The following is a 12,428-nucleotide window of genomic DNA, read 5'->3' as shown; positions in this document are numbered from 1 at the left end:
CACAAAGAAACCCTCTGACCCTTCCCATTGACCAACTGTGAGAATGAACAAAATGCAGTCCTGGAGGCAACTGAGAGCAGAGACAATAACAGCAGAATCCAACCACTGTCATCACTCGTGAACTTGCTGGTGTCTCAGCAGCTCCGATGAAACTCTGAAACGCTTTCCACACTGAGAGCAGGTGAATGGCCTCTCCCCAGTGTGAACTCGCTGGTGTGTCTGCAGGTCAGATGAGTTCGTAAATCCCTTCCCACACTGAGAGCAGATGAATGGTCTCTCCCCAGTATGAACTCGCTGGTGTATCCGCAGGTGGGATGACCGAATGAATCCCTTCCCACACTGAGAGCAGGTGAATGGCCTCTCCCCTGTGTGAACTCGCTGGTGTCTCTGCAGGTCGGCTGACTGAGTGAATTCTTGCCCACACTGAGAGCAGATGAACGGTCTTTCCCCAGTGTGAACTCGTTCGTGTGTCCGCAGGTTGGATGAGTTCATGAATCCCTTCCCACACTGAGAACAGGTGAATGGCCTCTCCCCAGTGTGAACTCGTTGGTGTCTCTGCAGGCTGAATAACCGAGTGAATCCCTCTCCACACTGAGAGCAGGTAAACGGCCTCTCCCCAGTGTGAACTCGCTGGTGTCTCTGCAGGTGGGATGATCGAGTGAATCCCTTCCCACACTGAGAGCAGGTGAATGGTCTCTCTCCAGTGTGAACTCGCTGATGTGTCAGGAGGCTGGATGACTGAATGAATCCCTGCCCACATTGAGAGCAGGTGAATGGCCTCTCCCCAGTGTGAACTCGCTGGTGTGACTGCAGGTTGGATAACCGAGTGAATCCCTCCCCACACTGCGAGCAGGTGAATGGCCTCTCCCCTGTGTGACATAGCTGGTGTGATTGCAGGTTGGATACCCGAGTGAATCCCTTCCCACACTGAGAGCAGATGAACGGCCTCTCCCCAGTGTGGCTGCGCCGATGATCTTCCAGCAGGGATGGGTATCTGTATCCCTTCCCACAGTCCACGCATTTCCATGGTTTCTCCATGGTGCAGGTGTCCTTACCTCTCTCTTGAGTGAACAATTCGTTGAAACTTCGTCCACACACACAACAAGATTACAGTCTCTACCCGCTGTGAATGGTGTGATATTTATTCAGACTGTGTAACTGGTTAAAGCTCTTTAGTCAGTGCATTGGAACACTCTCACTCAAGTGTGTCAGTGTGTTGATGCTTTTTCACTCACACTGACATTTCAAATCTTTTCAAATCGACAGACTGGACAATCATTTCTCCTTCTGGATTCAAAGTTCGATGGTATTGAGGTCCCAAGGAATATGACTCTGTCAGATCTAGACGTGAAGTTTGAGATTTCAGCCTGTGATTCCTCTTTCAATATCCTGTAAAATGAGTTTACAAAAGTCATCAGTGTCAGTACAGGATAGAAATTCAGAACAGACAATTTCTATGGAACATTCTTTCCTCTCTCATTCCCCAAAAGCTGTAAATCTCCATCCCACACACTCTCTCCCCATTCTCATCAGGTCTGGCAGCATCTGTATGGAGAGAAAATAACTGATGTTTCAGAGCTTTGACAAAGGGTCATCTAGACAAGAAACATCAGCTCTTTTCTCTCCTTACAGATGCTGCCAGACCTGCTGAGATTTTCCAGCATTTTCTCTCTTGGTTTCAAACTCCTGCATCCGCAGTAATTTGCTTTTATAAGGCTGCAGATACCTCCTCCCAAGTAACATGGCGCGTGTGCCCAAGACATCACCACTTGTTTCCCTTATTTCTTTAGCACCCATGGTGCTCTCCGCAGTAAACACAGAGGAGAAGTATTCATTAAAAATCTCACCCATCTCCTGTGGCTCCACACACAGATGGCCATACTGATTTTTAAGGGGATCTCTTCTCTCTCTAGCCACCTTTTTACTCTTAATATAGCCATAGAACCTCTTGGAATTTTCTTTAATCTTACCTGCCAGATCCATATCATACCCTCTTTTTGTCCTCCTGATTTCCCTCTTCAGTATTTTCTTACACTTTTTATAGTCAGAGTGATTCACTTGTCCCCGATTGCCGAAACCCAATGTCTGCTTCCTTCTTTTACCTGATGTGGAGATGCCGGCGTTGGACTGGGGTAAACACAGTAAGAAGTTTAACAACACCAGGTGAAAGTCCAACAGGTTTATTTGCTGGCAAAAGGTGTGGCTTTTGCTACCAAATAAACCTGTTGGACTTTAACCTGGTGTTGTTAAACTTCTTACTTCTTTTACCTGACCAGAGCCTCAATGTCCCTTGTCTGCCAGAGATCCCTAAATTTACCATTCTTTCCCTTCATCTTAACAGGAATATACTGCCCCTGGACTCTTGATATCACACTTTCAAAGCCTCCCAATTGCCAGTCATTCCTTTCCCTTCAAACAAACTCACCTCATCGACATCTGCTCGATCCTGCCTAATGCCCACAAAAGTGGCCCCGCTCCAGTTTAGGGCCTTGACCTGTGGACCTGTCCTATCTTTTTCCAGAACTATTTTGAAACTATTGGTGCTCCCAATAGTGCTCCCTGACTGACACTTCAGTCACTTGCTCCACCTCATTTCTTAACTGTCTAATAGAAAGTGAGTCCAGGAATTGATGATGAAAAATAAGGAGCTGGGAGATGAATTGAACAAGTATTTTGCCTCGGTGTTCACAATAGAGGATACAGTTAAAACTCAGAAACAGCTGGAAATCAGAAAACAGAAGTGTGGGATGAACTCTGAAAAAGCACAATTCCCAGGGAAGTGGTCCTCAGCAAACTGTTGGAGCTGTGGGCTGGTGAGTCCTCGGGTCCTGCTGGGCTTCATTCTCGGGTCCTGCTGGGCTTCATTCTCGGGTCCTGCTGGGCTTCATTCTCGGGTCCTGCTGGGCTCCATTCTCGGGTCCTGCTGGGCTTCATTCTCGGGTCCTGCTGGGCTCCATTCTCGGGTCCTGCTGGGCTTCATTCTCAGGTCCTGCTGGGCTTCATTCTCGGGTCTGAACAGAGGGAGATAGTTGGTGTTGTTCAATTTTCTAAACCGTCTGTCGCCATTACCCGCACTGCGCATGCTTCAGGTCCCGCCCCTCATTCACTCCGATTGGTTGGAGGACCAGCCGTTCCCGCTCGGTCCTCCAGCCCCGCCCCCTCTTCCTATTGGTCCGGAGCTGCCGTCAATCAGTGCCCGGGCATTGTGATGTGGAGCATGCGCTGTGTCATTGCTGGCCTTGGCGCTTGTTTGTCCCGGAGAAGCGGAGTCAGCGTTAGGCGGTGGCTGGGAGGATTTGGAAACACTTTGTGGATCCGCAAACCCTTCAGAATCATTGTCAGCTCCCTGGTTTGCAGCTGCGGGGCTTCTCCCTCCCTCCCTCCCGGGAACAGGCCCAGGTTAACGGCCCCATCCTGGCTCAGCCACTGGAGGATGGTTCACATCAGAGGATGGGGGAGGGGGACAATAAATAAGAGGTTACACTTTGTCCTCAAATCAATGAGGACTCTGATCTCTGGGAAGGAAGGAAACTCTGGGAGGTGGGCGGGGAGGATTCACAAACACCCGCTGGAGGCTCCAACACCCCCAATAAGAAGCTGCAGCTCCCGGGTTTGCAGCTTTTTCCCGGGAGGGAGTTGGGGAAGTTTTGTGGAGACCATTCCCGGCTGGTTCAGTTCGTGGTTCCTGGAGCTCAGAAACCCTGAGTTAGAATCCTGAACCCCACACTGGGTGGTTGTTTTATGAAATACTTTTTATTTATTAATCATTAAAATATTAATTTGTTTTGAAAAATCATTTTATATCATTTGTGAAAATGCCCATTAAAATAGCAATTCTCCCAAAGTATTTCATAGAATCCCTACAGTGCTGAAGGAGGTTATTCGGCTCATCGAGTCTGCACCAACAACAATCCCACCTAAGCCCTATTCCAGTAACCCCACATATGTAACCTGCTAATCCCTCGAACCTACTCATCCCAGGACACTAAGGGGCAATTTAGCATAGCCAATGCACCTAACTGGCATACCTTTGGACGATGGGAGGAAACCGGAGCATCTGGAGTAAACCCACGCAGACATGGGGAGAACGGGCAAACTCCACACAGACAGTGACCCAAGTTGGGAATCGAACCCAGGTCCCTGAAGCTGTGAGGCAGCAGTGCTAACCACTGTGCTGCCTACATTGCTGATGAGAATTTTAATTTACTGATTTAGGAATTAATTCTTGGGAATAGTCATTCTGAAAATGACCATTAAAATGTGTTTAATTTACCCACTTTGCCAGATTTCAGTTTGCATTTCAAAATTGAATTGAGAATGTCTGGGAGCAAATGGTAAAATGAGGTTTGAGACACCAGCTGCAATTATTTTCTGTGACTGATGATACCTTTGTGCCTGTGCAGGAGGTAATTCCCCTGCTGTTGTGGCACAAATAAAATGGAGCCTTTCCTCGGAACAGGCCCATGTTAATGGTCACCGCGGTGTTTCATTGGTGAGCAGAGCACATGTGCCCATTGTGGTAACAACAGAGTCAGTGGGGCTGCACGTCCCCTGACTTGGAAGGAAAATAATTGACTCCTTGATTGTCCTCTCAATCTGCACATGGCCTGCAGGACTGAATCCAGCTGGAGGGAGAGGGAGCTGGGCTCAGAGTGGAGATGGGGCAATGATTTTGATTTCAGCTCAGGGACAAGAGAGAGTGTGTGGGATGGGGATTACAGCTCAAGATAAATGAGACAGAGAAATGTTTCGTGGAAACTGAAATTGTCTGTTCTGAAGCAGTTTTTTAAAACTCTTTGTGCAGGGAACTAGAAGAGGAAGATTCACAGACAGGAAACTCAAACTAAACTTCACATCAAAGTCTGACAGAGCCATTCGATTCATCATGACCTAAATATGATTGCTTTTGACAGTGGAGGGATAGTTTGTTCCCTGTTTTTTCAGTGGAAGAAAATTTCAAAATTCAATGTGACAGAAAAAGAACTGAGACACACACATACACCCAAGTGAGAGTGCTCCAGTGAACTGACTGTGGATAGAGCTTTAACCAGTTACATAGCCTGAAAAACATCACACCATGGTCTGTATGTGGATGAGGCTTCAACTAATCATCCAACCTGGAGAGACAGAAGGATACCAGCACCATGGACAAACCGTGGAAATGTGAGGATTGTGGTAAAGGATTCAGTTATCCATCCTGGTTGGAAACCCATCGACACGGTCGCATTGGGGCTGGGAAAATGGAGAAACCATGGAAATGTGATGATTGTGATAAAGGATTCAATTATCTGTACTTGCTGGAAAACCATAGACACAGTCACACTGGAGAGAGGCCATTCATCTGTTCTGTGTGTGGGAAAGGATTCACTACCTCATCCCACCTGCTGTTACACCAGCGAACTCACACTGAGGAGAGGCCGTTCAGCTGCTCCACCTGTGGAAAGGGGTTCTCACGTTCATCCAACCTCAGTGCCCATCAGCGAGTTCACACTGGGGAGAGATTGTTCACCTGCTCCTTGTGTGGGAAGGATTTTGCTGGGCCATCCAGTCTTTGGACACAACAGCGAATTCACACAGGATTTATATAATATATATAAATGATTTGGAGGAAAATGTAACTGGATTGATAGGTAAGTTGCGGACGACACAAAGGTTGGTGGATTTGCGGATAGTGATGAGGACCATCAGAGGATACAGCAGGATATAGACCAGTTGGAGACTTGGGTGGAGAGATGGCAGATGGAGTTTAATCCGGACAAATGTGAGGTAATGCAGTTTGGAAGGTCTAATACAGATAGGAAATATACAGTAAATGGCAGAACCTTGAACAATATTGATAGGCAAAGGGACCTGGGTGTACAGGTACACAGATTACTGAAAGTGGCAATGCAGGTGGAGAAGGTCGTCAAGAAGGTATATGGCATGCTTACTTTCATTGGCTGGGGCATTGAGTTTAAAAATTGGCAAGTCATGTTGCAGCTTTATAGAACCTTAGTTAGGCTGCACTTGGAATATAGTGTTCAATTCTGGTCGCCACACTACCAGAACGATGTGGAGGCTTTGGAGAGGGTCCAGAAAAGATTTACCAGGATGTTGCCTGGTATGGAGGGCATTAGCTATGAGGAGAGGTTGGAGAAACTTGGTTTGTTCTCACTTGAGCGATGGAGGTTGAGGGGAGACCCGATAGAAGTCTACAAGATTATGAGAGGCATGGAAAGAGTGGATAGTCAGAAGCTTTTTCCCAGGGTGGAAGAGTCAATTACTGGGGGGAATAGGTTTAAGGTGCGAGGGGTAAAGTTTAAAAGAGATGTACGAGGCAGATGTTTTACACAGAGAGTGGTGGGTGCCTGGTATTCATTGCCGGGGGAGGTAGTGGAAGCAGATACGGTTTTGACTTTTAAGCGGCGTCTTGACAAGTACATGAATGAGATGGGAATAGAGGGATATGGTCCCTGGAAGGGTCGTGGGTTTTAGTTAAGTCGGGCAGTATGGTTGGTGCAGGCTTGGAGGGCCGAAGGGCCTGTTCCTGTGCTGCAATTTTCTTTGTTCTTAGTACACAGGCCAATTTATCTTTCTAGGGGTGAGTGTGTCTGAGAGGTATGCAACTGGAAAACATTTTCCATTCACCTCCTGCATTGCTGCAGTATAAATAGATGTTGTTCTCACTCTGCCAGCAGGGCTGTGGGATTAATTGGACAGATCTTAAAGACAGCCCGACTGGGCAGGATGAGCCAAGTGGTTTCCATCTGTGATGTATCATTCCATAAAACACAATATTGAGCATCAGGAGAAAGAAAGTGAAAGAAACCAGTCTCTGTGGGATTTCCCCAACCAGTATGAGCACCTTCAGGAGAGCAGAGAGAGGAGAGGAAACCAGTGGGAAAAGTTTTTAAAATTCAGGGTATTCCCATAGCAGAGCACTGGTTTAAATCAATTTTAGAAATAGAGAATGGCAGCGCACAAATTCCGAGGAATGCATTTTTAAAAATTAATTGATCTTAATTGCACAAGATAATTTTCTATTATTGTCTTTGATTGACAATGACGTCTTTAATTCCCAGGTGCCCCTGCGGGTGTGAAAGTGTCCTATTCATTCCACAGGAGCCTATTGCGCAGGCGCGATGCTATATCTGGAGCGTGCGCAGTGTCACTTTGCCCAGAGCTCCATGAATGCGGGAGATGCTTTTTTCAGCAGGTGAGTCGGTGGGGCTGCGGGAGAAATGGAGCCGGGAGTCGGGGTAGGGAGGGAGCTCTGGCTTCACAAACACCCGCTGTAGGCCGCACGGCCCGAATAAGACCCTGCAGGTCTCGGGTTTACAGCTCCCAGGCTTTAATCCCGGGAACAGGCCCCGGTTATCGGCTGCCATCTTGTTTCAGCGGGGAAGGAGAGCGCATGCGCTGCTGTCGGTGGCGGGTCACAATGGGCGTGGTTTCAGGGGCTGGTTCAGAACCTCTATCTTCAGAGGGACAAGAGAATCATAGAAACCCTACAGCACAGAAAGAGGCCATTCGGCCCATCGAGTCTGCACCGACCACAATCCCACCCAGGCCCTACCCCCATATCCCTACATATTTTACCCGCTAATCCCTCTAATCTACGCATCCCAAGATACTAAGGGGCAATTTATTTAGCATAGTCAATCGACCTAACCCGCACATCTTTGGACTGTGGGAGGAAACCGGAGCACCCGGAGGAAACCCACGCAGAGAGGGGCGGGTCGGGATGGTGACCTCCTCGTGAACCTGGGCCTGGCGAAGCGCGCCATTTATAGGTCCAGGCAGCGGGCGATCGAGGGGGCTGTCCATCCTGACTGTCTGCCCCTCTACCGTGGCTACGTTCGCGGCCAGGTGTCCCTGGAGAGGGAACATGCGATGTCCATGGGCGCGGTTGACGCCTTCCGCCCCCGTTGGGCACTGCAGGGGTTGGGGTGCGTTATCGACCCAAATAATCACATTATGATTTGATGTTTTTAAGTTTCCTTTGTACTTTGATTTTTTTTCGGGCTGTTCCCCCTCCTTTTGGGGAGCTGCCCCTTTTACTTTGTCCTGATTTAACTTGAGTTTGTTTATTTGGTTTGACCTTAAAAAAGGCCAACATCTGTGAGTAAAACACTTTTTCTTTTCTCCCCCTTTCCATTTCTTTTCTCATTCTGGGGGAATTTGGGGACTTGCAGCAACTGAAGGGAAAGGAAGTGAATCCAGTTGGTATGTTCCACACATTGTTAGTCCAGTCAGATAGACATATATCTGTCTGGCAGCCTGCATGGAGGTTTCCAGCTCTCTGTGTCCAGGACAGGGAGCAGTGAGCATGGATCTATCAATCAGCCTCAATCAGAGGGTGAATATTAGATACAGCAGAGTGAGAATGGAGGGAGAGTGTGTGGGATGGAGATTTACAGCTCTTAGGGAATGAGAGAGGAAATAATGTTCCATAGAAACTAGAACTGTCTGTTCTGAATTTATATCCTGTACTGACAGTGATAACCTTTGTAAACTCCTTTTACAGGACATCAGAAGTTGAGGATTTTACAGACAAATCTCAAACCAAACATCACATCAACATCTGACAGTCACTCAATTCAGCGGGACCTGAATATCTTCGGTCTTTGAATCCAGAAGGAGAAATGTTTCTCTGTTCTATCGGCTTCAGCAGTCTTTAAACATCATTGTGACTGGAACAGGACTGACACACACACACACACACACACACACACACACACACACACAAAATCAACTGAGATTTTCCCATGCAGTGACTGTGGAAAGAGCCTCCCAGTTACACAGCCTGAAAAAATATTGCACCATCGCAGCAGGGCGCCATAATATTGTTCCGTGTGAGACTTCAACTGCTGGTCAAACCTGGAGCAACACAAGGACACCTGCAACATGGAGAAACCGTGGAAATGTGGGGACTGTGGGAAGGGTTGCAAAACCCCCTCTGAGCTGCAAATTCATCAACGTATTCACACCGGAGAGAAGCCGCACACCTGTTGTGTGTGTGGGCAGAGATTCACTCGGTTATATCATCTGCAGCGACATCAGCTGGTTCACACTGGAGAAAGAGCATTCATGTGCTTTGAGTGTGGGAACGGATTCGCTCATTTACCCGATCTGCAGCGACATCAGCTGGTTCACACTGGAGAGAGACCATTCATCTGCTTGGTGTGTGGGAAAGGATTTATGCAGTTATCCAATCTCAAAACACAAAGTCACTCACAGCAATGAGAAACCCTTTAAATGCGCTGACTGTGGAAGTGGTTTCAAAAGCTCTCGGGAACTGACGATCCACCAGCGGATTCACACTGGGGAGAGACCGTTCAGCTGCTCTCACTGCACAAAGACATTTAGAACGTTATCTCACCTGCGGGAGCACCAGCGAATTCACACCAGGGAGAGACCGTTCACCTGCTCTGTGTGTGGGAAGGGATTCACTCATTCATCCAGCCTGCTGAGTCACAATCTCACTCACACCCAGGAGAGACCCTTTAAATGCTCTGACTGTGGAAGTAGTTTCAAACGTTCTGGGGATCTGGTTATCCACCAGCGCATTCACACTGAGGAGAGACCGTTCAGCTGCTCTCACTGCACAAAGAGATTTAGAACGTCATCCAGCCTGCGGAGACACCAGCGAGTTCACAAGTGATGACAGGGGTTGGATTCTGCTGTTCTTGCTGCTGTTGATCACATCCAGGACTGAACCATGTTCATTCTGACAGTGGATGAAGTGGGAGTGTCGAAGGATTTATTTTTGCTGGACTGGCCGGTCTCACAACTTTGCTTCCAGTGGGCTGATGCTCTTTGAGCCGGGGAGAGCACATTTCCACTTAAATGATCCACAAAAGCTGATGAAGGACATTTATTTTATCCTGGATCGTAAATAGTGTTTTTCCCCCCACTACAGGTTGATCTAAAATAAATACAGAAAGGACTGGAAAAACGCAGCAGGTCTGGCAGCATCTGTAGAGAGAGAAACAGAGTTAACATTTCACACTGCTGGATTGGGAATCGATCTAGTAAACCTCCTCTGAACTGCTTCCATGGTATTTATAAAATGGGGCGGCACGGTGGCACAGTGGTTAGCACTGCTGCCTCACAGCGCCACGGACCCAGGTTCAATTCCTGGGTCCCTGGTCCGATTCACTATCTGTGTGGAGTTTGGACATTCTCCCCGTGTCTGCGTGGGTTTCCTGCGGGTGCTCCTGTTTCCTCCCACAGTCCAAAGGTGTGCGGGTTAGGTTGATTGGCTATGCTAAAATTGACCCATGTGTGAGGGGGATTAGCAGAGTAAATATGTGGGGTTATGGGAACAGGGTCTGGGTGGGATGCTGTTTAGTACAGACTCAATGGGCAGAACGGCCTCTGTCTGTACTGCAGGGATTCTACGATCCTTTGTTTAATTGGAGACAAAACTGCACCCAGTGTTCAAGATGCAGTTTCAGCAACGCCCTGTATAACTGAAGCATAATATCTACTTCTCTGTTCAATTTCTCTCAGAATAAAGGATAGCATTCCATTTGTGAGAACTTTGATTTATTTGAACTAAGATTTATGGGGTTCTCTTGTTTACAATAACCTCCATAACTGTAAATCACACCAGGTTCCAGTGACTTAACCATGTGGCTAGAAAGAATACTTTAAACGGTGATTCAGTAAGTTTATTAACCATTAAAAATGTAACAAGTCAAAGATAAAAAAGGAAAGTATCGATTAACAGTAAAAGGAGAAAGTTTAGCTTTAACAATTGAACATATGAACTTATGAAAGGTTATGGGGAGAAGGCAAGAACATCGGGATAAGGAGCATATCAGCCTTGATCGAATGACGGAGCAGACTCGATGGGCCGAATGGCCTAATTCTGCTCCTATATCTTATGAACAGACTTCTCTCTATCCTTTTCAGACCAGGACATGAAGTGATGGCTCCGAAAACATGGATAACTTGTAAAATCAACAGCTCCCAACACCTCTCTGTAGGGCACAGTGGTTTGCACTGCTGCCTCACAGCGCCAGGGACCTGGGTTCGACTCCCGACTTGAATCACAGTATGCACATTCTCCCCGTGTCTGCGTGGGTTCCCTCCGGGTGCTCCGGTTTCCTCCCACAGCCCGAAAGACATGCTGGTTAGGTGCATTGGCCATGCTAAATTCTCCCTCCCCTCCGTGTACCCGAACAGGCACCTTCGTGTGGCGACTCGGGGATTTTCACAGTAACTTCATTGCAATGTTAACGTAAGCCGACTTGTGACACGAATAAATGAAGTTCCTGGGAAAATCCCCTAGTCACCGCACTCTGGCATCTGTTCGGGTAACACTGAGGGAGAATTTAGCATGGTCAATGCACCTAACCAGCACATCTTTTGGACTGTGGGAGGAAACCAGAGCACCCGGAAGAAAACCAGGCAGACATGGGAACAACGTGCAAACTCCACAGAGTCACCCAAGCCGGGAATCAAACCCAGGTCCCTGGCGCTGAGGCAGCAGAGCTAACCAGTGTGCCACCGGGCCACCCTTTTGTGTTCAAATTTACATTCTCGCCTTTCTAACATCTGTATTAATGAATCGTTTATTCTTTAATTGTCTCTCAATTCAGGCTGTCCATTTAAGTAATCTCCTGCTTTACAATTTGGGAACTTCAGTCCACAAATAAGGTAGTCAAATGCATTGTTAAAAGCAGAATGTTATTTATATAAATAAATAACAAAGTTTAAAAATCATTGGCAAACTAAAGGAAACAGGAGCATTGGAACCAGCCTGGACTTGCAGACTGAAACCCCGGCCAAAGCCTGCACATGCTCAGAAGGGAGAGAGGTTGTGAAGAACACTCTGTAAAACTTCTCCTCCCCTTAAATTTCAATCCCCCATCAGGACAGAAATACAACAAAGTAATGTCTTTAACAATACGGAAGTCTGTCAGGAGCTTTGTGGTTGCATTGCAACCTGTACAATACCACTGGTAAATCTTGTAATGGTGTTTCTGGAATGGGAGGTGAAGAGGTAGTTTGAGAATCTGTACATGAACATTCCTCTTCCACTCCCACAGCAGAGTCAACTGGCAAAGCTGGAACCATTTCCTGGTGAACATCCACAGCAGCATGACCCTCTGCCATGTTCTCAGTAATGGTTGCTGACTCTGAAACTGTTCCTGACTCGGGGTCACACCGCAAGCGAATATGATCTTGGTGTCTGCGAACAACTCTTCCGTTTTACAGTCTCACCACCCAAGATACTGGACCACTTTGGTTTAAAATTATTCCCAGTAACCACCTTTGATTACTCCCAAAGTTTCTGATGTAAACCTGATCACCCGGTTTGAACTGCCTCTCTTTGGCGCGATAGTCGTGTCCCTCCTTCTGCTTCTCTTGTTTCCTGCTCACTTTTGCTCTGAGATCTGGATGAAGCAGATCCAGATGAGACGTCAACCTTCTACCTA

General features: G+C 47.4%; 2 protein-coding genes across 2 annotated transcripts in view; both read right to left on the bottom strand.

The window, feature by feature from the left end:
* Nucleotides 1–12,428, bottom strand: part of LOC144485203 (uncharacterized) — a 247,144-nt gene that overhangs the window by 114,686 nt on the left and 120,030 nt on the right. The window lies entirely within an intron of this gene.
* LOC144485224 (uncharacterized) overlaps nucleotides 1–12,428 on the bottom strand; it is a 78,817-nt gene that overhangs the window by 33,285 nt on the left and 33,104 nt on the right. Inside the window, exon 5 of the mRNA XM_078203432.1 lies at nucleotides 191–860. Within this exon, the coding sequence (XP_078059558.1) occupies nucleotides 191–860 (670 nt within the window). The remainder of the gene's footprint in view (nucleotides 1–190; nucleotides 861–12,428) is intronic.

Source organism: Mustelus asterias, unplaced genomic scaffold, assembly GCF_964213995.1.
Source record: "Mustelus asterias unplaced genomic scaffold, sMusAst1.hap1.1 HAP1_SCAFFOLD_171, whole genome shotgun sequence".
Taxonomy (NCBI): Eukaryota; Metazoa; Chordata; class Chondrichthyes; order Carcharhiniformes; family Triakidae; genus Mustelus; species Mustelus asterias.
The sequence above is the reverse complement of the archived record's forward strand: the minus strand, read 5'-3'. Positions and strand labels throughout refer to the sequence as shown.